Raw genomic sequence first — 26840 nt, forward strand, 5'->3', positions numbered from 1 at the left:
TTTATGTTAATTAATTAAACTAGTTGAAAAAGGTGAGATCATTTCAATAGTGAATCTCAAAAATCTCTGCTCAAACTAATTCATGACCTAGAAGGTGTGAAGTTCAGTTTGTCGTTAAATGTTATTTATTAATTATTCTGAAGATCTGAATTGAAAAAATCCAAATAATAGAAAGGATTCACAAAATTGTAATTAAAAACCAGTGACTCATCTGCATGAAGTGATATAACATGAATCAAATATGACATTTTAAACCCAAAAAACAAGCTTGTTTGTTTTAAAGTTTATTAAAATGTATTTATTTAATTATTTGATAACTCTCAGAGACCCTGAGAGACCAGTGTTCCCAGTCCTGATCCCAACCCTCATCAATAAACCACTACTGTCTAACTTTGATACATTATTTGTTCACATTCAGTAAAACCTCTCAGTGTGTTTCTAAAACTATGTAACTTTAATCCTCTCAATGATTTTCAGTCATATTCAGGATAATTCTGTTGACACTGATTTTTATTTATAATGAACTGACACCATGGTATTTTCTAAAACATGAAGGGGAAAAAATTGTTAACCTTAATTGAAATTTTCAACAAAGATGAAACTTGTGCTAGCCACTTTCCTTTCAGTGATTTATTATAGTGAAATCTTCGGTAACGCTTTATATTAAGGTCCTTGTAATAACCATTAATTAACAAGTAATAAGGCCCTTGTAAGTCCTTACAAGATGCTTATTAACATTATTGTGTGTTTATAAGCCTATATAAGTGTTAATAATGGCATTATAATACAGTTAATAGCAGGCCATAAGAGATTTATAAGCGCTTATAAGAAACTAGTTAACAGTTTGCAAATGCTTAAGAACATTAATAAAAGCCTCATGAGTATCTTATAATTGTTCATAATAGCATTGCAAACACTCATTATGTCTTTGCCATGCCTTTATTAATCTTCTTTAGTTGCTTATTGATGTTAAAATATATTTTATTGCTCATCTATTATAAGTTAACTATGCACTTGTTAACAGTTAACTATGCTTTTTGCAGCCTCCGGATCTAAAGCAAGAACAATGCTTTATCAAAGCTAATACATAATTTATTATGCATTATTAAGCCTTTAAGAATCTTTTTTTTTTGATTGCTTTACTTTAAGGTTTACTTTTTATCTTCAAAGTTTTTCTCCGCGAACTACCTTCAAAAATCAGTTTTCTGACTTTGTCTCTTTCCGGTGCTTTTGGCGGGCCGCTTCTTTTTCCGCTTCTAGAGCTTTTATTTTGAAGGCAGACGGTAAAACCGAAGGTTCCGGTTTAAGGTAGCGGGCGGCTGATAGCTTACACACACACGATCGACGTGAACGTCATTCTGATCCCGCCTGAAAAATGGAGGCAGCGGCCCCAATATCTCCCCCAAGTCGGATTCAAACGCGAAGTGGACGTCGAAAAGAAGCTGAGAAGAGGAAGCGTAGTGAAGGTGACTCCTCTGGTAAGTTTAACTGCTGCTCACTAGTTAGTGCAAAGTCAAACACGCATCCAGCTACGTAGCTAGCTAGCTAAAGCTAGACGCATGACTGTTGCTGCCCATTGAATCGATGGAAGCACGTTAGCAGCCACAAGTCTCTCCTCTGTGTATCAGTGAGGATTGAAGTGCCTGCCCAATTAACATAATCAAACTCATTAAATTCTCAACTGATTTTCACAGTTTTTTTTGTTACAAACCCCTGACATGTGAATATGATATGATATGGTTTCATTAAAAACGCTGTTTTCATATTTAAATAATCTAGTTTATGCATCTAGTAACAGTAATTGCTAACTTATTTTGTCTCCACCTATGCTGTATGCAATTTATGTTGTGAAAATATATATCTTCTCTCTTTAGTTGTGCACTGTACACATTTCTGAACATGATACTTGCTGTCGTTTACACTTTAATATACAGCAGTGATTTGAGTCAAATAATGACCAAATAATAATTACAATTTCAACCGTAGAGTGTTATTGCAGGATATTTCAAGACCTTTTTTTTTTTTTTAAATGAATGTCATTATTATGAAAACACAGATAACAAGGCAAACTGCATTGTTATCTATATATAGCTGGAAACAAAATATGTTATGTTTTATAGCCATTACTGCTGCTCTCTGTATAAATTAACGTATTTTTGTATGGAAACCAGCCTTTTTATTGTAACCACAAAATATCCTTTATAACTACCATAGGTCTGATATTTGTCTTCATACAGGATCAAGAAACACCAACATGAGAGATGATCCCCTGAAGCATCTGTTGCATCAGCTTCTGATTTTTCTGGATCTTCTGAGTCAAGTTCCTCATCCTCTACCAAGTCCTCCTCAGTCTCCATTTTTACAGTTCCTGATAGTGCTTTTTTATTTTATTTTATTTTTTTGCATTTTTAGTCCACAGCAATCAATAAATAAAACAATTTTGACCTTCACAGTTGAAACACTTGTTAAACTTCCCATTATATCAACATTGACCACATTCTAGATGTGGAGGTTGTGAAAATCATTAACCAGTAATTAAAACATAATGAAATTTTTATTAGCCTTAATAAGGCATTGTTCTCGCTTTAGATCCGGTAGCTGCAAAAAGCATAGTTAACTGTTAACAAGTGCATAGTTAACTAATAATAGATGAGCAATTTTAATATCAATAAGCAACTAAAGAAGATTAATAAAGGCATGGCAAAGACAAAATGGGTGTTTGTAATGCTATTATGAACAATTATAAGATACTCATGAGGCTTTAATTAATGTTCTTAAGCATTTGCAAACTGTTAACAAGTTTCTTATAAGCGCTTATAAATCTCTTATAGCCTGCTATTAACTGTATTATAATGCTATAATATAATAATATTAACACTTATTTAATAATAATATTAACACTTATATAGACTTATAAACACACAATAATGTTAATAAGCATCTTGTAAGGACTTACAAGGGCCTTATTACTTGTTAATTAATGGTTATTACAAGGACCTTAATATAAAGCGTTACCAAATCTTCTTAATGCCTCAGCTTCTGCCGGTAAACTACTGTCTTACGTATTGCCAGTGATTCATTTTATTTTTGTAATAGCTTGTATTTTATTTTTTCTAAGGTCTGCGAAAATAAATTAAACATGTGAGCATGTGTGTGTACTGTGTGTGCTCAGTGAAGTGTGTCAGTAGCTTCCAGCTGCAGCAGTCAGTTCAGTTTCTGTTCTGCTGACTGAGGGAGGTTTTTGTACGACGCTTTTTCACTGTGTGAACACCCACTGACTGTTGATGACATGAAAACTCTGACAGTAGTAAACTGCTGCATCTTCAGTCTGAACTCCACTGATGGTCAGAGTGAAGTCAGAGTTTGATCCACTGCCTGTAAAACGATCTGGAGTCCCTGACTGACGAGTGCCAGTAATGCGAATAAGGAGTTTAGGAGTTTCTCCATCTCTCTGTTGGTACCAGTGTAAATAGTTCCCATTATAAACCTTCTGACTGATCCTACAGCTGATGGAGACGGAGCCTCCCGGAGCAGAGCTCACTGCTCCAGGCTGAGTCACTGTGACCTGTCCTCTGGACTCTGAGGACACAGAGACAGAAACATAAAGCAGCATCATGGTTTTGTCGGCTTCATTTCAGAGGGACGGATGTTCATAGAGGAGAGGAGTCTGATTCTCTGGACTTTACCTGTGAAGCAGCAGCAGAGGAGAGTCCAGATGAGGACGCAGATCAAAGTCATGTTTCTGATGAGGAGGATTTCTGTGGCTTCTGTTGTCATGAAGGACAGCTGTCAGTCATCCAGTGTTCAACTCTCAGGACTATAAACTCTCCCAGAGCACTGGAGCATGGTGCTGCTGATGCAAAGTGGCTCTCTATGGAAATGCTCTGACAGTGTTCCCAGTCCTGAACTGACTCATGTTTTACTCTGTTTCTACTCTCAGCAACTCTTTCTCTCTCTCATAAGACTAAAATATTTCAATAGTGATATGTTTTAATTTATGTTGATGATGGCAGTTATTTTTTATAATACACATTTTTATGCAAATGTTTTCCAAGTATATTTTCATTTGTATAAATTGATTAATGAGGGATGTTTTCAATTTGTGAGATTTGTTGGAAATTTACTAAAATGTTAGATCATTACCTCTGTAATCACAATCTGATAATAATAATAAGGATGAGTAAAAGTCATGCTAAAATGGCCTTTAAATAAATCAACAGTCTGAATGTAGTTTTACAATATTAGAAACAATAGTATGTCATCAGCATAGAGGGATTCAACATAAAGCTCATGTTAAAGATTTACTTTAATGTATGTGTTTTTGCAAAACTTCCAATTCAAAGGCAACAGAAGGGAATGTATCATATGAAGCCCTTGCTGTTTACTATTTATAAAAGGGATACAAAAAGTCTTTCTTGCAGACTTTGAAATAAGTTTCAATTTGTGGAAATAAAAAATCACACGCAGTTTTCTTATGAAAGTATCACAATGTGGTTTCTTAACTCTAGATTGCTTTTTTTTTTTTCAAAAACAAGTATAAATGTAGTGATACAGTTCAACACTGTTAATGTTTTTTTTTTCAGATAGATGAGAAGGATAATAATTAAACCCTGAGGAAATGATTTAAAGAATGAAGTTCTGGTGCAATGATACTTCTAAATACTAAATGCTGCTTGTTTCACTGTTTCTCCATCACAGCAGAACATCATTGTGGTGAACCTGGTTTGATCCTGAAGCAAAGTTTTCAGCAGAGAGTCTCACCCTGAACAAGGAGCCCCAGGGTGAGCAGCAGTAGAATCAGTGATATCTTCATTGTGCTGCCGGCGTGTCAGTGTCTCTGAAAGGCCTGGACAGCCACTGATCAACACTGGCCTCTTAACAGCTGGGAGCAGAGAGGCAGGACACATATGCAAACACACAGAGGCAGAGAACTGTAGCTGTCCTCAACACGTCATGCTGTTTCCCCCTCACTGCTGAGAACATTGATCCTTGTATTAAGATAGTTATATGGTCTAGATTTGAAACACCTACCAGACCTTATAATACCTTGGGCTGAGTGATTAACCTGTTCAATCTAACAGAAATAAAGTGATTCTTGTATGAAAGAGGAGGGTTTTGCTGATTTTCAAGTTAGAGATCATGAAAGATGAGACCAACTATCCAAATCTTTTTTTAAGTGTTTGGTTTGTACTACGTTATTTTTGTTTTGTGAAACGTGTATTTGAAACAACACACTTGATGTGATGTGAGTTAAAGTAGTCACAGAGTCTGCACTAACTTCCCATTGTATTAATAACTGAAGGATCCTGAGCTGTGCCACATTCTGCTTTATGACGAGGAATAGAAGAGGATTTTGGTAATTTATTAAAGAATGTCATCGGCATACAAAGTTACTATTTTGATGGTGCGAGTATCAGTAGCTTCCAGCTGCAGCAGTCAGTTCAGTTTCTGTTCTGCTGACTGAGGGAAGTTTTTGTACGACGCTTTTTCACTGTGTGAACACAGCTTGACTGTTGATCCAGTGAAAACTCTGACAGTAGTAAACTGCTGCATCTTCAGTCTGAACTCCACTGATGGTCAGAGTGAAGTCAGAGTTTGATCCACTGCCTGTAAAACGATCTGGAGTCCCTGACTGACGAGTGCTAGCAGAGTAAATAAGCCGTTTATGAGTTTCTCCATCTCTCTGTTGGTACCAGGCTAAATGGTGGTAGTTACTTGCAAAATAAACATCCTGACTGATCCTACAGCTGATGGAGACGGAGCCTCCCAGAGCAGAGCTCACTGCTCCAGGCTGAGTCACTGTGACCTGTCCTCTGGACTCTGAGGACACAGAGACAGAAACATAAAGCAGCGTCATGGTTTTGTCGGCTTCATTTCAGAGGGATGGATGTTCATAGAGGAGAGGAGTTTGATTCTGTGGACTTTACCTGTGAAGCAGCAGCAGAGGAGAGTCCAGATGAGGACGCAGATCAAAGTCATGTTTCTGATGAGGAGGATTTCTGTGGCTTCTGTTGTCATGAAGTCTCAGTCTCTGACTGACTCCAACAGGGATATTGTCAGTAGTTATGTGACAGTATGAGAGAAAATAATTACTCAAAGTTTGATGTTTTCTCTCTTTATAAACATGTTTCCTTCTTATTATAATAGGGAATCATGAAACACACACATACATTCCTACATTACCAACAGTGGACTGCCACACCAACCAAAACAAGTGAGGACACTGTATTCTGGTCATTATGAAAAAACAGAAACAGAACAGAAAATGTACTTTTAAGGTCATTTTCCATAATTTTTAAGAGAAACTTGTCAAGAGTGAACTTGCATTTCTTGTCTTCCTGTCAAAGAGGGGACCTCAGTGAATGGTAGTGAAATCAAAGGAATCTAAAAAAAAATATTTTCCTGTCTTGTGGCTTCATGATCTGTTAAATAGTTTCCACTAAAGACAGATATATGGATTTACTGTCAAAGGCATCTGGATATCTATTGGTATCTATGTATATGTTGTCTGATATGCACATATATGAAAATTTTAATATAATTTATATAAAGAGATGGGTAGATTTAAAAATGTTGTGATCTATTTATATATTTAATAGTCCTTGTAGAACCTGATAATGTAATAAATTCCTGTTAATGTAATAACCCTGTTAATGTAATAAAAATCTGCACTTGAGTCCAGTGAAAATGTAATAAAACCTGATAATGTAATAACTTCTCAATAATGTAATAAAGTGCATTTCCCAATAATGTAATACACTTTTAACCAATAATGTAATAAAGTATTACATTAATGGGAGGTTATTACATTATCAGGTTAGCCTTCATTTCGCAAGTCCTGATAATGTAATAACTTCCCGATAATGTAATAAATTGCAGCAGACCACCCATTACTTGAGTTCAAGTGGTGATACTGTGTAGGCAACACTAGCTCAAGAGCTCTAGCGCCACCAACAGGTCAAAGTTGAATGTTTATTAACTTTTGACCCGTTCATCCGTTTTTCACAAACGAGATATCCATGACAACAAGAATGCATTCAAAAGCTTCTTGAAATCTAAAGGTGCTTGGCTGTGACAACCAATCAAACTTAATGGCTTTGTCGCCAAACAGGAAGTTAGCCCATTTCTCAGCAACCCTTTAACATATCTTAACCAAACTTGGTACATAGAGTCATGACATCATCCTGGGAACACCTAAACAATTTGGTGACCTTTGACATCTAGGGGACGGTGCAATATCGAAAGTGTGTTTTAACTCCTATATCTTCACATAAGTGGATTGCAAACTTATTTTTCAATGTCTGGTGATATTGCCAGACCTCTCCAAATAGCTCCAAAACTATTTTGCACATCACAATTTGGCTGCCATTCTGATCTTTGAGCATCCTGGTGTTAAACTTTAACTCTTATTGACATTAAACCGGCTTAGAACCTAGGAAAAAAACCTGGTCTCAACCAGCCTTGGTGCCATCCACTATACATGCCCCTTCATCATTGCTTGCAGCTTTTATACGTTTTTGGAATGGATTATTTTGTATTTCAAACTATATGTAACTACATGTGCCTAGTGCTTTCAGAACATTTTCACATAATCAACAGCAATATTTGCTACAAAGCACTGCTCAAACAGTGCAGTAACACTTTACTTTTTACTAAGTACATAGGTTGGATACATTGTATTAGGGACCCTGTAAAATAAAGTGTTACCAACTGTGTTCTGAGCTCGTTAAATATCACTGGCAAATTGCAGTGGACTCCAAATGCAACAATTTTGTATTTGTTTATTTATTTAATTTCAACACACAACAAAAGTAACCTATATCCAGAAAAGCCAGTACTATATAGTGTTACCAACAGTGCTCTGAACTTGTTAAATATCAGTGGCAAATGGCAGTGGACTCCAAATGCAACAATTTTGTATTTTTTCAGTTAATTTCAACACACAACAAAAGCAACCTATCCAGAAAAGCAACCTTATTTTAGAGCCACCATTTTAGAACTTCTTTATGGTTGATGTCTTCATCATGGCTATTTTGAACATGGATTTGAACTTTCTTTCGGCATCCATATACTGAACTGGTGTATAATCCATAAACCAATAGCAAATAGACAATGTATTATCGTTATTGAATGTGAATATTATATGAAATAACTTCACTAACCAAAGCCTCATTTGCCCTCCATGTTTTAGTAGATAGACTAATTGAAGTAAATATAGAATATAAAATACATTTATAATAATAAAAGGGACTTTATACACTGGACAGCTATCGATGAGCCTTTGGTACCAGCATGTAGTTAGAAAAACTATGTACGTAATGCAATACTTGTAATGTAATACTATATTTTTGATTATTCGTATTAGTAGTAATAATATATTACTGGAGATGATTAAAGGCAATAATAGTAGTAATAATAATAACAACTAGAAACAACTAGAGTGGATGCAATATACTGGCTAAAATGTTGCTATGTTGCTGAGCTCACTGAGCTAGCTGCTTAATTTGAAACACGTGCATCAAGGACATATAAGGAGAGACCTTTGACCTTCATCATCAAATCAATTAATCTTTAAGTCCCTACAAACACTCATACCAAATTTGAAGCACTTGCACCAATGCATTCTGGAGATACTGCACTCAAGATTATCATGGCTGTCAGAGAGCCAAATGGTTTTGAATTTGAAAAAGCTGTTTGACACATTTGTTCTTACCAAGTTTCATGAAGATTGGACAGAATATGTGGCCCCCTAGAGGTCAAAGGTCACCAGATGTTTTGGGTGTCCCCAGGATGATGTCATGAGTCATATGATGATGTCATATGTACCAAGTTTGGTTAAGATATGCTAAAGGATTTCTGAGAAATGGGCTTACTTCCTGTTTGGTGACCTCACCATCAAGTTTGATTAGCTGTCACAGCCAAGTGCCTTTGAATTTCAAGAAGATCTTGAATGCATTTGTGTGTCATGGTCTGAAGATCATCTGGGCCAAGATTAGAGAAGATAAGAATCCAATATGGCCGAAAACCCCCATTGAGAATGCATTGAGTTCGGATTGGCCCAAGGGTTCCAGTGATACCTCGTTTGTGAAAAACGGATGAACGGGTCAAAAGTTAATAAACATTCAACTTTGACCTGTTGGTGGCGCTAGAGCTCTTGAGCTAGTGTTGCCTACACAGTATCACCACTTGAACTCAAGTAATGGGTGGTCTGCTGCACTTTATTACATTATCGGGAAGTTATTACATTATCAGGACTTGCGAAATGAAGGCTAACCTGATAATGTAATAACCTCCCATTAATGTAATACTTTATTACATTATTGGTTAAAAGTGTATTACATTATTGGGAAATGCACTTTATTACATTATTGGGAAGTTATTACTTTATCAGGTTTTATTACATTTTCACTGGACTCAAGTGCAGATTTTTATTACATTAATGGGGTTATTACATTAACAGGAATTTATTACATTATCAGGTTCTTCAGTCCTCCTTTATATTCTCTGTTATCAATCCTAGAATAAGTTCACAATTCCTGGGATCCACCCTGAGTTTGGGGTTTTCTATTTGCTGTGCTTCTCCTCCTGCACTGCCTTTCTCCTCCTTTCCTGCCTAATCACCTCATTCTCCTCACCTGAGATTCTCTGCCAGTCTCTCCACCTGTAGGTCATCCATTCATATCATTAGTTTTTATTTCAGTCCTGATTATCAGATGACTCAGTTTTGTCTTTCTTCGATGGAACATGAATATTGTCTGTATGGTTGAGAAAAAGTGCAACAGTGCATCTGTCCTATCCTGTACTATCATTGGTGGAAAATACAATTGCAAATGCAAATAGAAGGCAAAATATTCTGCACACAAGGATCTGTGCAGTTTATTCAACTCTATAGAAATCTTCATCAGGTTATTCTGCAGGATGATTATCATTATGTTATCATGGTTGACTTGTTCTGTGTGTGTGTGTGTGTGTGTGTGTGTGCGCGCGTGCGTGTGTGTGTGTGTGTGTCCAGTGAAGCGTGTCAGTAGCTTCCAGCTGCAGCAGTCAGTTCAGATGGAGGTTTTTGTACGACGCTTTTTCACTGTGTGAACACATACTGGCTGTTAACAATGAATTCCCCCATGCAATAGTAAACTGCTGCATCTTCAGCCTGAACTCCACTGATGGTCAGAGTGAAGTCAGAGTTTGACCCAATGCCCTGAAAACGATCTGGCGTCCCTGAATGATGTCTGTTAGCATAGTAAAGAAGCAGTTTAGGAGTTTCTCCATCTCTCTGTTGGTACCAGGACAGATTATCACTATCATCTACTCCACGACTGGTCCTACAGCTGATGGAGACGGAGCCTCCCGGAGCAGAGCTCACTGCTCCAGGCTGAGTCACTGTGACCTGTCCTCTGGACCCTGAGGACACAGAGACAGAAACATAAAGCAGCGTCATGGTTTTGTCGACTTCATTTCAGAGGGACGGATGTTCATAGAGGAGAGGAGTTTGATTCTCTGGACTTTACCTGTGAAGCAGCAGCAGAGGAGAGTCCAGATGAGGACGCAGATCAAAGTCATGTTTCTGATGAGGAGGATTTCTGTGGCTTCTGTTGTCATGAAGGACAGCTGTCAGTCATCCAGTGTTCAACTCTCAGGACTATAAACTCTCCCAGAGCACTGGAGCATGGTGCTGCTGATGCAAAGTGGCTCTCTATGGAAATGCTCTGACTGACTCCAACAGGGACCTGGATTACTCTGATAAACTGATTGATCCATTGATAATCAGCATCATCGAAATATTGTTTCGGGATGTTTAAATGCAGTTTTTATTTAGTTTTACTTCTTGAAAAACTTGGTATCAAAATTTTTGATTCAGGGTCCTAAGAGCCGACTGGAACAACTATAAAAAGTCTGTTGTGAACTGTTACTGGGGATTTCTACTGGGCGCGTTACAGCCGCGGAACGGCTCCACCGCGGTTTTGCTCCGTCTTCTGCCTGGCGTCAGTTCACACCGGACGCGTTACGGCAGCAGAACGACAGCATAGCGAGCCAGCCGTATACACGCGAGATAACGAGAACAAGCGATAATCCTGAACATACGGGAGACTGCGAGATCCCGTGATAAACTGTGTGTATAAAGTAAACAACAACAACAATCAACAGCTTACTTTGCTTCTCTGACGTGGAAGATCTGTTGATCCGACCATCTATCCTTATAAAAACAATATGTTATGTCATAAATGATTGTATGCTGTTCCACTTCAACAATCAGTCTCTTGTCGTCTGTGTCGCCGATCCTCTAAGACCCTTTGATTGATTGATTGCTGATCTGGTGCCTCGGTCATAACATAATGTTGATGTGAAGTAGTTTTAGGCTGCATGAACTGCCTGAGAAAATAGAAGTCCTACCTAATGTCCGCGGAGAGCCGTGGCTGACACGTTGCTGTAACGTTCGGCAGCGCGCCCGGTGGAAATGCTCTCACTGATTAGAGTGGCAGCGATCAGCAATAGCGACCACGGCGCTGCCGTTCCGCGGCTGTAACGCACCCGGTGGAAATCAGGCTTTACATATAAGTGTTGATCACAGGATGACTGCATTAGACACTTGGTATTTTATTTGCTCGTATGTATTTTTTGTATAATTCATTGGCTGCTACCTGCCCATCCAACAATTGTATATATATTATCCTGTTTATTGTCTGGTTTTAAGGTCTGCTGTTTTAAATGCATTGTATGCACCTATTTAAAAAATGTGCATTTGGAAATCTGTGGCAATTTGTTGTTGTTTTCATATTATCTGTAAAATCTTCTAACAGAGACCTATCTTGGTGAGTTTGTTTGTGTCAAAGTCAGAGAGCCGTGTCTCTCTACAGTGAGAGGTTTTTGTACGGCGGCTCAATGAGTTTGTATCACTGTGGTACACGTTCGGTGGAGGAACCAGACTGGATGTTGGAAGTAAGTCAAATATCTTACATTTTTAATATTTAATAGGTCATTTTTCTTTCTGTATTTTATATTACACAGTCCAGGAAAAATATAATTGCTTCATCATTTTAATTGATGAGTTTTTGACAAAGATTTCACACTCAACAACATTACTTCAAAAACTCATTGTAACGAAAAAAATATTTTAAATCACAGGATCAAATTTCACCTTTAATATTAAGTTGCATCTTTAGGGTTTGTAGGTTTAGTTCAGTCAGACAAAGTCAGAGAGCCGTGTCTCTCTACAGTGAGAGGTTTTTGTACGGCGGCTCAATGAGTTTGTATCACTGTGGTACACGTTCGGTGGAGGAACCAGACTGGATGTTGGAAGTAAGTCAAATGCTTATTTAAAAAAAGTTCCTGCACAAATGAATATAATATTGTATCATTAATCTAAATTATGTTGTTTGATGTTTAGTTTTCCATCACAATAATAACTGTTATGTTGAATTAACTTCATGAAGTAACATTGAGCAAAGTGGAGTTAAAGATTTGAGATAAATTTCTTCATTGTCTCTTTGTATTGTCATGTGTTGTTGCAGTTTTTTTAGTCTTTAAACCATTTGAACAGTTTACATAAAAATGACCGAAATCCATGCATGTTTATTTTCTACATCTAGTTCTGTTAAATGTAATAATTTAAATAATGTGTAGTTAAGATTTTTCATGCTGCTGATGAGTTTAAAAATGTTGCCTGCTTCATTTTATTTCCAGTGTAGTTTGATATATTTCAGCTCATTCTGTCCGATGATTCTCTCTGTGCTGATATGCATGAGAGGCTTCTTAAAGGGAAGTGAAACAATGTGTGAGTGACTGACTGGTGGAGCAGAAAAACCATCTGACAGAAACTCCTTAAAGGAGAAGATCAACTCTCACACAGGAAAGGTGTCCAAGTGTCTGCTAGTTGATTGACAGCTGTGTGGTCCCGCTGTCCTCTAATCTGATTGGTGTCTCCTAGGTGTTGCCCGTCCCACCCTGACGGTGCTGCCCCCCTCCACTGAGCAGCTGCAGCAGGGGAAGGCCACGCTCATGTGCCTGGCCAACAAGGGCTTCCCCTCAGACTGGAGTTTGGCCTGGAGGGTGGACGGCAGCAGCACCAGCAGCAGCAGCATCAGCTGGGAGCAGAGCAGCAGCCCCGGGGTGCTGGAGAAGGACGGCCACTACAGCTGGAGCAGCACCCTGAGGCTCTCTGCAGACCAGTGGAGGAAGGTGGGCTCTGTGACCTGTGAGGCCACCCAGGGCACCCAGACTCCGCTCTCAGAGACTCTGAGGAAGGACCAGTGTCCCCAGTCCTGATCTGACTCACTGGTTTTACCCTGCTACTGCTCTCAGTCTGCACTCTTTCTCTGTTTCTGTCATGATGTTTCAACATTAACTTGTTCTTGCTTGTGTTGTCAGTTTTAACGTTTTCAAACAATAAAAAATTCCATCGTATCCATTATATTTTTTTCACGTATTATATATTAGGAGCATGAATCAGATTAATGTGCCGAAGTGACTCATAAGAAGGACATTTTTTCCAGATTAATTTTTAATAGTTTTAAGACTCAAAAAGCTATCGGATTTAACAAATTTATATACTCTTGAAGATCCACATTTTAAGTTAACATGTCATTCAATTCGTATTTTTACCTAAGATCAATTATCATTCATTTGTAATCCCATGTTACCAATATAAATGGTGCCCATTTTAGAGTTATCTATACACATATTTTGGGACATCCAAAAATTGCTACATATTGGTGCCCCATGTGAGGCATTGTACTGTTGGCGATCGTTCTGCACACTGTAACTCTCTTTCTCACATGTTCTTGTTTGTCTCTGTCTCATATGTTCTTATGCTTTCAACTTTTTAAAGCAATAAAGATTTTATTGTGTGTATTATAAAAGTGTCTTTTGACTTCCTTTCTGTATCATTTATAAGATATAACAGTCCAGTCCAGAGCACTTTTTTAATGATTTTGAAAGTTTATTCTTGAATTGTTGTTCCATTTTTATGTAAATTAATTAAACTGGGTAAAAACTGTGAGTCCATTTCAACAGTGAATCCCAAAGATCTCTGCTGAAACTAATTCAAACCCTTGAAGATTTGATGTTCAGTTTGTTGTGGACATTTTCAGGCTCATTGAAATAGTTTCTAATGTCTGACTGACTGCTTTATGTTAAATGTCTCAAATCCACCAAAGATTTATAAATAATTGCATTTTTTTCCCCGTTACGATCTAATTAATACACCAGTGATACATGATACATAGAGTACATTTTATCTGACACAAAGAGACACAAAAAGATTTAAAGATCAAGTCAGAGATAAGGAAATATGATTCACACTTCTGATCTGACTGTGTGTGCGCGCTCAGTGAAGTGTGTCAGTCTCTGCAGTAGCTTCCAGCTGCAGCAGTCAGTTCAGATGGAGGTTTTTGTATGACGCTTTTTCACTGTGTGAACACAGCTTGACTGTTAATATCATATCTACTCTGACAATAGTAAACTGCAGCATCTTCAGTCTGAACTCCACTGATGGTAAGAGTGTAGTCAGTTCCAGAGCCTGTCCCACTGAAACGATTTGAAATCCCAGACTGCCGGTTTGAAGTACAGTAAATAAGGAGTTTAGGAACTTCTCCTGCTTTCTGAAGGTACCAGTTGAAGCAGTAACCAGTACTTGAACTGGCTTTACATGTGATAGAGACAGTCTGTCCTGGAACAACAGACTGAGATCCAGGAGACTGAGTCAGGATGATGTCTCCTGATGAACCTGGAAAACATGAAAGAGAGGAAAAGTGTTAATGAGAGAAAGAAGATCAACATCCAAACAGAAGAGTGTCATTCCTCTAATATGCATAATAGATGGAAGACGGTAAATGCTGCTTGTTTCACTGTTTCTCCATCACAGCAGAACATCATTGTGGTGAACCTGGTTTGATCCTGAAGCAAAGTTTTCAGAAGAGAGTCTCACCCTGAACAAGGAGCCCCAGGGTGAGCAGCAGTAGAATCAGTGATATCTTCATTGTGCTGCCGGCGTGTCAGTGTCTCTGAAAGGCCTGGACAGCCACTGATCAACACTGGCCTCTTAACAGCTGGGAGCAGAGAGGCAGGACACACATGCAAACACACAGAGGCAGTGAACTGTCAACCAAAGCAAGTCAGAACATCCGATTCTGCTCTTTATGAAAAAACAGGAACATAATAGAACATTTAATTTGAAGGTCTTTTAGATTTTGCTTGAAAGAAAATTGATAGGAAGACAAGGAATGCAAGTCATCTATTGCAATCAGCATATATGTTGTCCAATATACACAGATATGCAGTGGCGGGCGGTGCATTTCACACTTAGGCCTTCAGTGATGTCCAACTTAGTCAATAAATACCTTTCATTATGCCAGCAGTTACAACACCAGGACTGGAGAGTATAAACACACTTAAGCACTACTAGGCATTGCATCACCTCAGTTGTGTACAAAATGGGCTATTTTCCGGCGCATCAGCAATTAAAACATATCTGATATGCTACTGTCAAAACTTAAAAATAAAAGGGTCTTTAAAATTATCTTTCCAAAAAGTTTTATTAAATGAGTCCACAAAGAATATGCAAGCTTTAACAAGATTGTACAATACATTGCAAAATCGCAGTTTAATATCAGAAAGACACTAACAAGACTAGGGATGGGTACCGAATTCAGTACTTTTATAGGTACCGAACGAATTCCGTCGGTACTACCGAGTACCGATTCATGTAAAATAAAACGGTACCATGTTTCGGTACCTTAACGACGTTAACTTTAAACTGATCATTGACTTCAACCTGTTTTCATTTAACGTCTTTGATTAACAAGCGTGCTGACGATCGCACTATTTTTTATTTACCTCCTCGTCTGGTCCTGTCTGCTCACCGCGGCCACTAGCCACTAGCTGCTGCCCTCTTCCAACCCAGCGCAGAGACAAACAGCCGGCTCTAGGCCTGTTAGCCGCCAGCTGCTATCTCTCCAATGTCTCTACCCGGGCTTGGCCTTCGTCTGCCTCCAGATTGGACCTTCCTTACTCCGTTTGCTCTCTCCATTCTTCTGTAGACCAGTCATTAACAGCTAGCAGCTAGCTGCTGCATCTCTGGTCCTCCGCTAATACTCCGCTCTTCAACTCAGGAATATTACCTGCCACTGTACTCCAAACTGCCTCGCTGAAATTAAATCCCTCAGACTCCTGCGTCATCCTCGATATGTGCACAGAGCAGCCCGACTCAACTTTGTTTATTCCAACCATGCTATGCCCACAATACTGTCTGACCAGTGCTCCGCCGCACAGCTACGACGTCATCACAACAAATCACACGTGCACTTGCAACTGTCATGTCACAGTTGGTAGAAATTTAAGAACTTTTACTTTGAAGAGGTGACTTTTATTTTGGTGACTCTCTGGTCTCCTTGCGGTTAGAGGAGTCCTGTTTTGTAATTCGGTAGAGCAACAATCCTCATCCTGCTTTATTCTTGTGGCATTGCCAGTGAGTATGTTTATTTGTATTTGTATATTTGTTTAGGAGTATTTAACATGTTTTAAGGTATATTTGACTCATGCAAATGGTTAAGATTGTCTGTATTATTTGTTTATTTTCAGTTTTACCTTTTCTTCATTAAAATCCTGCCAAGTACGTCAAACAGCCTGATCATTGGAGGAGATTTTTGGAGAAATTAGTTTAGCTTACTGTTTCATAACTGATGAGAACAGTACAGTAAAATGGCAGCCTCTAATCAGAAGAAAGAGCAGGAACAGGATTCCCATTTGGACGCCTTGATGGAAGGAGCATCGAAGGCACAGAATGATGAGACCCTTGATGTTAAATCATATATGTCCAGTTCTCGTCGATCTTCACGCTCACAGCAATCGAGTGTCAGTATGGCAGCCACTAAAGCGCGCGCAGAAGCAGAAGCAGCGAAAGTTCGAGCAACCTTCGGAAATTAAAATTGAGAAAGCTCGTCTAGAGGCAGAATTAGATGCGCTTAAGCAGGAGAAAGAAGCAGAGGCAGCTATTGCCAGAGCTGTCGTTATGGAGGCTGCTGCTGGTGAACTTAGCTCTCGAGGAAGTTTATTAGACTTTGAGTCTTTACCTAAACTAGAGAGTCCACATGAGAAAGTATGTGAATATTTGGAAAGGCATGTTACAGTGACAGAGAGTCACACAAACGAGCAGCTCGACTTAAGCCAACGCTCACAACAGCCGTCAAACCTGCTTACTGTGGATCGAGAGTTTGGCTCTCCTGAACAACAGTCCAAGCCACATCAGAAAAGCATTCACAAGGAAAGACAAGAGACGTACATGTCACAGCCACAGAGGGATAGAGTGATCAGCCATCATTCATCCAATCCTCTACCAAACCAAGGGAAGGGTGGAGCGACATCAGATCTAGCTAAGTTTCTGATCAGGAGTCAGCTGGTATCAGGTGGATTGAGCAGATTTGATGATCAGCCAGAAAACTACCTTAGCTGGAAATCAACATTTACCAGTATTGTGAAGGGTTTAGAGCTTTCTGCCCATGAACAGATTGACCTGCTTATAAAATGGTTGGGTCCGGAGTCGAGTCAGCTAGCTCGCAGAATGAAGTCTGTTAATATCAGGGAACCATCAGTGGGTCTGAGCCTGATTTGGACAAGACTGGAAGAATGCTATGGAGCTCCAGAGGCTATAGAGAGAGCTTTATTTGCAAAAATAGATCGATTTCCCAAGCTCGCCAACCGAGATAACTACAGACTCAGAGAACTTGGAGATTTACTTTTTGAGCTTGAAGCTGCAAAGGAAGATGGTTATCTACATGGGTTAACATACTTGGATACGGCAAGAGGAATCAGTCCTATTGTAGAGAAGTTGCCTTTCTATTTACAGGAAAAATGGATGACATTTGGGTCAAAATATAAAGAAGACTACAATGTACCTTTCCCACCATTCTCAGTCTTCTCTCAGTTCATAAGGAGAGAGGCCAACGCAAGGAATGATCCAAGCTTCAATGTCTCTGGTTCCATGATGACTGCTGTCAAAAGGGAAAGGATGGAGAATGTGAGCTACAAAAATCAAATTTCAGTACACAAAACTAATGTGTACAAGGAAACATTTGATGGTGTAGGAAAACAAACAGATGATCCAAACGTGCTATGTCCAATACATAAAAGGCCTCATCCGCTTAAGAAATGCAAGGTCTTCCGAGCAATGCTGCTTGATGACAGGAAGAAATTACTTAGGAACAAGGGCATATGTTTCCGGTGCTGTGCTTCAGTCTCTCACCAGGCTAAAGATTGTGACATCTTGGTGAAGTGTGCAGAGTGCAACAGTGAGAGACATATAACTGCACTACATCCAGGTCCTGCTCCAAGGGAGTCAAAGTTGCTGAGCCCCTGCAAAGAGCATGGCGGGGAGTTTGAGAGTTCACCTGAAGAGGGATCAGTATCAGCAGCTACAATGTGCACACAGGTTTGTGGTGAGAGCTTTAAAGGGAAGTCGTGTTCAAAGATATGTCTGGTTAATGTATATCCACACGGTCGTCGTGAGGAAAGCAAGAGGATGTATGTGATCTTAGATGATCAAAGCCACGTCTCCTTAGCCAGGACAGAGTTTTTTGATGCCTTCTGCATACAAGGACCATCAGTGCCATACATTCTCACAACATGTGCAGGGGTTGTCAGTGTGACTGGAAGAAGAGCTCATGGTTTCATTGTTGAGCCAGTCACAGGAGAAATGTGTATTTCTCTTCCAACTCTGATAGAGTGCAATAATGTGCCCAATAGCCGAGCAGAAATTCCTACTCCAGAAGCAGCATACCACTACAGCCACATGCGAGTGATAGCCAATGAAATACCTGCTCTGGATGCTTCTGCAGACATTTTGCTTCTGTTAGGATGAGACATTCTCCAGGTCTACAAAGTGAGAAAGCAGTATAATGGACCACACAACGCGCCGTTTGCCCAGAAGCATGACCTTGGGTGGGTTATTGTTGGTGACGTCTGTCTGAGTGGAGCTCACACCCCAAGAGAAGTGAACACATTTAAAACATCCTTCATGGAAAATGGCCGCCCTAGCTGTATGCATCCTTGTGATAACTTTGTCAAGATTAAGGAGGACGTCAGTCAGGGTTTCAAGCAGATCAGCTCTGTACCTTTGTCATGTACTTCAGTGCATCAAGAGGAAAATATTGGAGGGACAGTCTTCCAAAGGTTTGATAAAGACAATCAGCTTGCACCTTCTATTGATGACCTGTCCTTCTTGCAGCTAATGGATGAAGGCTTTGTCAGGGATGAAAGTGGTAGCTGGGTGGCACCCTTGCCATTTCGTAACCCAAGGAAGCTGCTCGCTAATAATAGGCAGCATGCACAGCAACGATTTATGTCATTGCAACGTACCTTTCAGAGGAGACCCAGCGTGAGAGAGGATTTTGTGGAGTTCGTGCAAGGAATCCTGGACAACCGACATGCTGAATTGGCACCACCATTACAGGAGGGAAAGGAGAGCTGGTACCTTCCTATTTTTGGCGTGTACCACCCGCAAAAGCCCGGAAAAATACGGGTGTTCTTTGACGCAAGTGCTTGCTTTGAAGGAGTGTCGTTGAATGAGGTCTTGCTCCAAGGTCCTAACCTCAACACAACAGCCTTCTGGGAGTACTTCTTAGGTTCAGGAAGGACCCTGTTGCCATAACCGCAGACATTAAGCAAATGTTCTACTGCTTTCTTGTTCAGGAAGAACACAGAGATGTCTTGCGCTTTTTGTGGTTTCGAGACAATGACCTTGAAAAGGATGTGCTGGATTACCGCATGAGAGTTCATGTGTTTGGAAACAGTCCATCACCAGCGGTGGCAACCTATGGATTAAGGAAAGCAGCACAAGATGGAGAAAAGGACTTCGGCAGTGATGTTTGTCATTTCATCAAGACAGACTTTTATGTGGATGATGCTCTGAGGTCTTTCCCTACAGAGGCTGAAGCAGTTGATGTTTTGAAGAGAGCCCAGAACTTGCTGGAATGTTACAACATGAAGCTCCACAAGATTGCCTCAAATAAGGCAGAAGTCGTGAATGCTTTCCCCACAGGGGATCGAGCCAAGGGCATTGAAACGCTGGATCTTGCTGTTGATGACTTACCTGTTCAGCGCAGTCTTGGAGTCGCTTGGAATATGAGAAGGGACACGTTCACCTTTAACGTTCCTGAGTCCCAGAAACCTTTCACACGCAGAGGGGTGCTTTCCACCATCAACAGTTTGTTTGATCCATTGGGCTTTCTGGCACCAGTGACTGTCCAAGGTAGGATCCTCCTGCGAGAACTAGTTTCTCAAGGCACAGACTGGGACACACCTCTGCCTGAAGAGAACTTCATGAAGTGGCAGAAGTGGCAGGACTCACTCCAAGAGCTTAATGAGTTGAATATCCCACGCGCCTATGCTTCCTTTTCACTGACGAGGGCCAAAGGCACAGAGTTATGTGTCTTTTCTGATGCCTCGGTAAAGGCGATTGCAGCAGTTGCTTATCTTAAAGTGAAAGCTGAAGATGGTCTCACAGAGGTCAGTTTCGTCCTTGGCAAAGCCAAACTGGCACCTCTGGCAGAGCTCACCATCCCTAGGTTGGAACTTTGCGCAGCAGTCTTGGCTACAGAAATCGCTGATCAGGTCAGAGAGGAAATAGGCCAAAAACTGGACAAGATAACGTTCTTCACTGACAGTAAAGTAGTGTTAGGCTACATAAACAACAAATCTCGAAGATTCTATGTGTATGTGAACAATCGCGTACAAAGGATTAGGCAGTCAACTCATCCAAGTCAATGGAGATATGTTCCAACCAAAAACAACCCAGCTGATTATTTACATACCGTTAACAGTCCCGGGTGTGACTCTGTTGATCCACATAGCACTGCCGTGGCTCAAACTAGTAAGTATCCATATCCAATCACAGGACGCGTAAATGTCACATTCAACGTGAGGCCAGCTAGAGGGCCTTACTGACACAACTCGTGATCTGATTGGCTATCGCAACTATCTATTGTGGGAGTGGGGGTTGCCTGAAACTTAAAATTCTGACCTGAACTGGGTCATACACTGACAGGACTGGTCATTTACGGTTAGGAGAGGTCAGAGTTCAGGAAAGGTATGCATGGGGGAGTACAGGATAGGATGTGGAGCTTCAGCAGACAACAACACACACACATAAAGTTTGAAAGTTTGTTTGTCACATGTAATGTTAAAATCACATATGTACATATAGGGCAAGTAAATGAGCGTCCGAAACATAGGAATTTGGAACACATCAGGACTTCCCGTAAAAGTGGAAGGTGCCGTAAATTTAGAAAACCTGTTCGGAACAGGTAAGTGCGGTTCTGTTAGATAGTGTAGGAATAAATATATACATAATTAAGTTAGGGAAAAAATCTTGTTTGGAACAAGTGGTTTTTTAACCGTCGTTATTCAGCGAAGGCAGTTAGGGACTGTCAAAATCCCATTTGGAATGGGTCAGTTCCGCACTTAAAAGGATAACAGGACGCAGGGACAGATTTTTTGTTTTTCATATTGACTGTGGGGAGGTTCCTGTGCTCTAAGGTGAAAGCTCCAGGACTCACGGGTCCATTGCACGGGGCTCTTCAGAACACAGTTCTGTGGGGATTTGTGGGTTGGTGACACTGCACCTGAGTCTGTTGTAAAAGGGAAAACAGAGGAGATTTTGGGAGAAAGACTAGCTAAGTTTCGTCCGCCTGAAAGGGTAGAAGCTTGACGAAAACTTCCAAAATCACTAGTTCCTCTTGTTTCCCCCGGCGGCGAGGGTTAGGCCCTAGGCTTCCTCGGGTGACCACTTCAGACAATAAGGGCAGTGTGTGTATAATGATAATTTTTCACTGTGCATATTGTAACTGAGGACTAAAGGAAAAGTCTGAGAAAAAAGAAGGTATTAGTATGTGTTGACAAGATGAAGTAAGAGAAGAAAAAACAATAAAAATCTATGTACGATTTGCAAAAGAAAAAGAAAAAAGGTAAAACAGAGAAGGAGCAACAGGAGAGAGAGCAGAAAGAGAGGCACTGGAAAGATATAGAGAACATGGAGAAGGATTGGAAAGTAGGGAAGGCAAGGAAGCAAAAAGACAGGACTAGAAGAGAACAGTGGTTATGGCAGGCAGAGAGAGATTGGATGCACAGATGGTATGAGAGAAATAGGATGAACTAAGAGAAGGTTAGCAGAGGGGATGAAGGGAAAAGGAAAAGCATCAGAAAGTGCAGGAGAGTGAACACAGAGAGGAGAAGAAGAGGAGAAGGAGTGGGGTGAAGATGGACATGCTTCAAAGGAGGTATGATAAGCCATTCCAATGACTTGGTTGTGATACACGGGCAGGCCTGATCACCCTGACGGTTATCACAATCATAATTGTCGCGCATATTATTTGGTGAGGAAAACAAGAACAGAAACAACAATCAACAATCACTACCAAATGACTGAGGGGGTTCCCCTTTAAGACGCAGAGGTAACTAGTCGGTAATTGGAAGGAAAATGAGAGGAAAATTTTATTGTAAACCCTCAACATGCCCAGTTTTTATATACCTTAGAGAACGGTATAACAAAAATGTTCTCATGAGACTAATCATATATACAACATAGCTGTCCTGTGAGGTATACTATCCAATTGATGATCTTATTTCGGCCTATTGTATACTATGATACAATATTATTAAAAAAAAAGCGTAAATTTATCTTCACAGGTAGTCCCTTTTAAAAGTATATACTGACCAAACAAACTGTTTATTTCAGGTATTCTAATCTATATCGCCAGCTAGTGCCGGGGTTTGATAGTATTATTTTTACTGTTTTGGCTTAGGATTAATTGAATGACAATTAACTAGCTTCTAGTAGTACTTATAACTAATGATTAGTCTTACACCTAAATGGAATTGAATTGGCTCTGAACTAAAAACAACCAGGTCACCATTTTTAGTTGAGGTCTACTGTTTGGTCACTAAAAGTCACCATTTTCATCATGAGTTTATTGTGTTTGCTGTTGAAAGTAATAATAAGTAATAATGTGTTTGCAAAAAGTGTTGAAAGATATGTTCTATCTGCTAAGGCTAACATACAATTAATACATTTCATGTCTATTAGTTAGAAGCTAAAATGTATACTGTGGTGTGTTAACATTGATATTTCTCCTGACAGGCTTTGTGAGGACATCAGACTCAGCACACAATACACATACAAGTAGGGAGAGAAGACAGTTAGCAGAGAACAGGCACACACACACTCAGCCCTTCACAAGACACTCTGACCTTACTCTGACCTTAGGTCATACATACACACACTTAAGGAAACTAGCAGGCGAAGAGGAAATGGCAGAGACAGAGAAAGGCCTAGATCCTTTTGAACTCACGTTAAAGGAGTGTAAAACATTAGAGCAGAAAACTTTTCACCATCTGACACTTCTACACATTGGGCACAACAAAAACAAAATTGTCTGATTAATGTTATTCTCTGACTGCTAAAATGTATGGTGATAATTGCATATCACTGTTTGTTAAACTTAATGGGAGTGTGATCACATGTAAAGTTTGACATAGACTCACATGTGGGGAGGGTCAATAAATGTCATGGAATGATACAATATAAATTGGAAATATAAAGACATAAAATTCATCTTATAAATGAATTGCCTCTGCATAGGTTGTCTACCAAAACTATAGAATATACTATAAACATTTTAATATGTCTAATGTCTAAAAAATGTTGATAATGGCAGGAATGGTGAATGAAGGATTTTTCTGTGATCCACTTAACAACAGGAGTTTTACAATAACTTAACTAAAATTAAGATTCACAGGTTGGAGAAAGATGGCCTCAGACCGAGGTGAAGACATCTGATGAAGATCACTCCCTGCCGCTTTTTCAATTTGCTGCTTATACTTGCGAAGATAAGGTTAACACAGTTACAGATATAGGGCACGTCTACACTTAGCTGAAGCTATAGTTGAGTTGGGAGAATTAAATGTACACGATAACACACTCTGTCTGCACACACACTACAGGCCTGCTTGGACAGGGAGGTGGCAAATCAGCAGTGAATCGGCTGGAGGTGCCGGGGGGAGGCGGCACATGTTGCTGAAGGCCAAGACATTGACCTGCTGTTTGCCTAGCCCCTGGCAGGTTTAACACATCACTATTTTTTGGGTGAAGTGATTAAATCACTTCAACAGGGGGAATTGTGGGAGTGGGGGTACTCAGGTTGCCCGAGACTTAAAATTCTGACCTGGATCATTCACTGATAGGACTGGTCATTTACGGTTAGGAGAGGTCAGAGTACAGGGAAAGGTATGCATGGGGGAGCAAAGGATAGGATGTGGAGCTTCAGCAGACAACAACACATACACATAAAGTTTGAAAGATCAGGGAGATGTTCAATCCCCAGATGCTTGGTTAATGGGTGGTAACCAGTGCATATCATTTCCAAATTGACCAATTGTGTTAAAGAGCCCACCCATTGTCCGGGATTTCGCCAAAATCCAAGAAGCTACGTGTAACATCAGGGTTGCTTGTAAGCACTTTGTCCTGTGATGCCATTGGGGTCACTTGGCAGAGTCCAGCGCTGAGCATTGCATTTGGCTATGATTCTTTCAATAAATGGTTGACTTTATTCATTTGTCCTGAGTGTTTTGTAAACCAAGTTTAGGAAAAAGAACCCGGGTGAGAGGTAGAAGCTGTAAAAGCTTTACGCTCTAACAGTAATCTCTCTGTGTGAGTAATAATATTTCTCAGCTCCAACAGAAGCTCAAGGACCAGGGGCTGAATGACGACGTCAGACTGAGCTTTAGGAAGCAGGCAGATGGAAAAGTCTTCCACAAGGAGAAGAAGAAAACCAGCTTTCATTGAAATTTGCTGTTAATCAGAGAAAAGTGTGTTTCTTTCCTCAGAGTCCTCGTGTGATGTGTGAGAATAGAGTTGCAACAATTAGCAGATTAATCGACTCCTTGTAGCTGTTTTTAATCATCAAATAATCATTTTAGTCATTTAAGGTCAAATATCTGCTGGTTCCAGCTTCTCCAATTTAAAAGATTTAATGCTTTTATTTGTCATATATGCACATCAACTTATATTTACTTATATTTAAATGTGTACAGACTGTTGTTTTAGTAAATGTTAATTCATCTGTTTGGGCTGAGGGAAATTATAACAGGCAATGTTTTATTATTTTTCACATTTTATAGGTAAGATAATATAAATTAGATCTGACTGGAATCAACTCCAGTGAAAATACACCTTTAAACTTCAATGTCTTTGGAAACATTCAAATCTACTTTCATGAGTAAAAAATTTCTTCATTTGAGTGTAATATATTGCATCAAAACATGCCAAACAGTTCTGTTATTTCAAATATGAATATTAATGCTTTTCTTTGTCATATATGGTCATAGACTCATATTTACATATATTTAAGCGTGTGGGTTTATTAAAACAACACATTTGAATTCATGTGTTTGTGCTGTGGGAAAATAAAACAGAGATTTTTAACATTTTTCTGACATTTCATCGATAATATTAATAAGATTAGATCACACATATTCTTTATGAGATATGATACTTCATATGTTTTGTTTTTGAAAGTAAAGTGTCACTGGGAACAATGCCGTTAAGACATTTTTTAATAAAAGTGAGTTTATAATGAAATAAAATAATATCCAACAAAGTAATGTAGTGAAAATGTATGAAATGACACAATATATGTAATGAAATAACATAATAATGTCTGCAATGAATTCAATAAATTTCTTTAATTATTTCACAAATTGTTGGTTTATTTATATAATCCTGGAGTGAAGTCAGCGTTTGATAAACCTGCCTGTAAAATGATCTGGAGTCCCTGATTCTCCATGAGAAACACTATTAATAAGCAGTGGCACACAATCATAGAACCCCTTGGTTCTGTCAGGCCCAGCACCCCCATGAGCACCTGGGCAGAAACCATCCTTTTATTTCTAGCGCCATCTGCTGTAACCCTCAAACTTCACAGCTCCAGTTGTGTTTTACCCCAAGAATATGACGTCATTTAACCCCGTGTCTTCTCCTCCCTCGACACTCCTTGAGGCAGACAAGGAGGTACAAAACCAACAAATATGATCCATCCTATAGTTTTGGGTTTTCTATTTGTTAGGTGTTCCCTCCTTTTCCCATCTACACACCTGCTCTCAATCAGCCTCATTGTTCTTCCCTGCACCCAGAGTTTTTAGTTATTTTTATTTTTTTTACAGCCAATCACTTCCCGGCTTGTTTTCACCTCAAGTCCCTCACCTGAGCTTTTCCTCCACCTGCGCTTCATCCCCTCATTAGATCAGTTTTTATTTAAGTCCAAACTTTCAGTGGACTCAGGTTTGTTTTGCCTCATTTCTTAAGTTCCAGTTTGCTGCATTCTCCTGCATTTGGCTCCAACTCAAAAAAGAGACCTACAAAAAAAGATTATATGAATATGTAGACATGTCAGTAATTAGCCTCAATGCAAAACATTTGTCTGTCACTCACACAAGCCTTTACAGACGTGAAAGATAAGTGATTCAATTTATGGGACAAACTATTAATTTCATACACAGAATATGGCACTTAAAAACAATATTCTTTTTTCAATTTCATCCTGTTGGCTTCAGCATGATCAGTTTATTTTACCAGTGAGCTTCAACCAGTGACTATTGTGTGTGTGTGTGTGTGTGTGTGTGTGTGTGTGTGTGTGTGTGTGTGTGTGTGTGTGTGTGTGTGTGTGTGTGTGTGTGTGTGTGTGTGTGTGTGTGTGTGTGGTCAGTGAAGTGTGTCAGTCTCTGCAGTAGCTTCCAGCTGCAGCAGTCAGTTCAGTTTCTGTTCTGCTGACTGAGGGAGGTTTTTGTACGACGCTTTT

The 26840-nt window shown here is 39.6% G+C and overlaps 4 gene segments (V, D, J or C); 1 reads left to right on the forward strand and 3 right to left on the reverse strand.

Moving 5' to 3' along the window:
- Positions 1 to 3256: 3256 nt before the first annotated feature.
- On the reverse strand, positions 3257 to 3738 carry LOC131984371 (Ig kappa chain V region 2717-like). The segment is given in 2 exon segments: positions 3257 to 3579; positions 3687 to 3738. Coding segments are annotated over 2 exon segments (375 nt in total).
- A 1744-nt stretch (positions 3739 to 5482) lies between these two features.
- On the reverse strand, positions 5483 to 5979 carry LOC131985447 (Ig kappa chain V region 3381-like). The segment is given in 2 exon segments: positions 5483 to 5820; positions 5928 to 5979. Coding segments are annotated over 2 exon segments (384 nt in total).
- A 6298-nt stretch (positions 5980 to 12277) lies between these two features.
- On the forward strand, positions 12278 to 13856 carry LOC131985388 (Ig kappa-b4 chain C region-like). The segment is given in 2 exon segments: positions 12278 to 12297; positions 12926 to 13856. A coding segment is annotated over 1 exon segment (267 nt).
- Positions 13857 to 14402: 546 nt separating this feature from the next.
- LOC131984372 (immunoglobulin kappa variable 1-39-like) lies at positions 14403 to 14975 on the reverse strand. The segment is given in 2 exon segments: positions 14403 to 14722; positions 14924 to 14975. Coding segments are annotated over 2 exon segments (372 nt in total).
- Between the last annotated feature and the right edge of the window lie 11865 nt (positions 14976 to 26840).

This window comes from Centropristis striata, chromosome 14, assembly GCF_030273125.1.
Source record: "Centropristis striata isolate RG_2023a ecotype Rhode Island chromosome 14, C.striata_1.0, whole genome shotgun sequence".
Classification (NCBI taxonomy): domain Eukaryota; kingdom Metazoa; phylum Chordata; class Actinopteri; order Perciformes; family Serranidae; genus Centropristis; species Centropristis striata.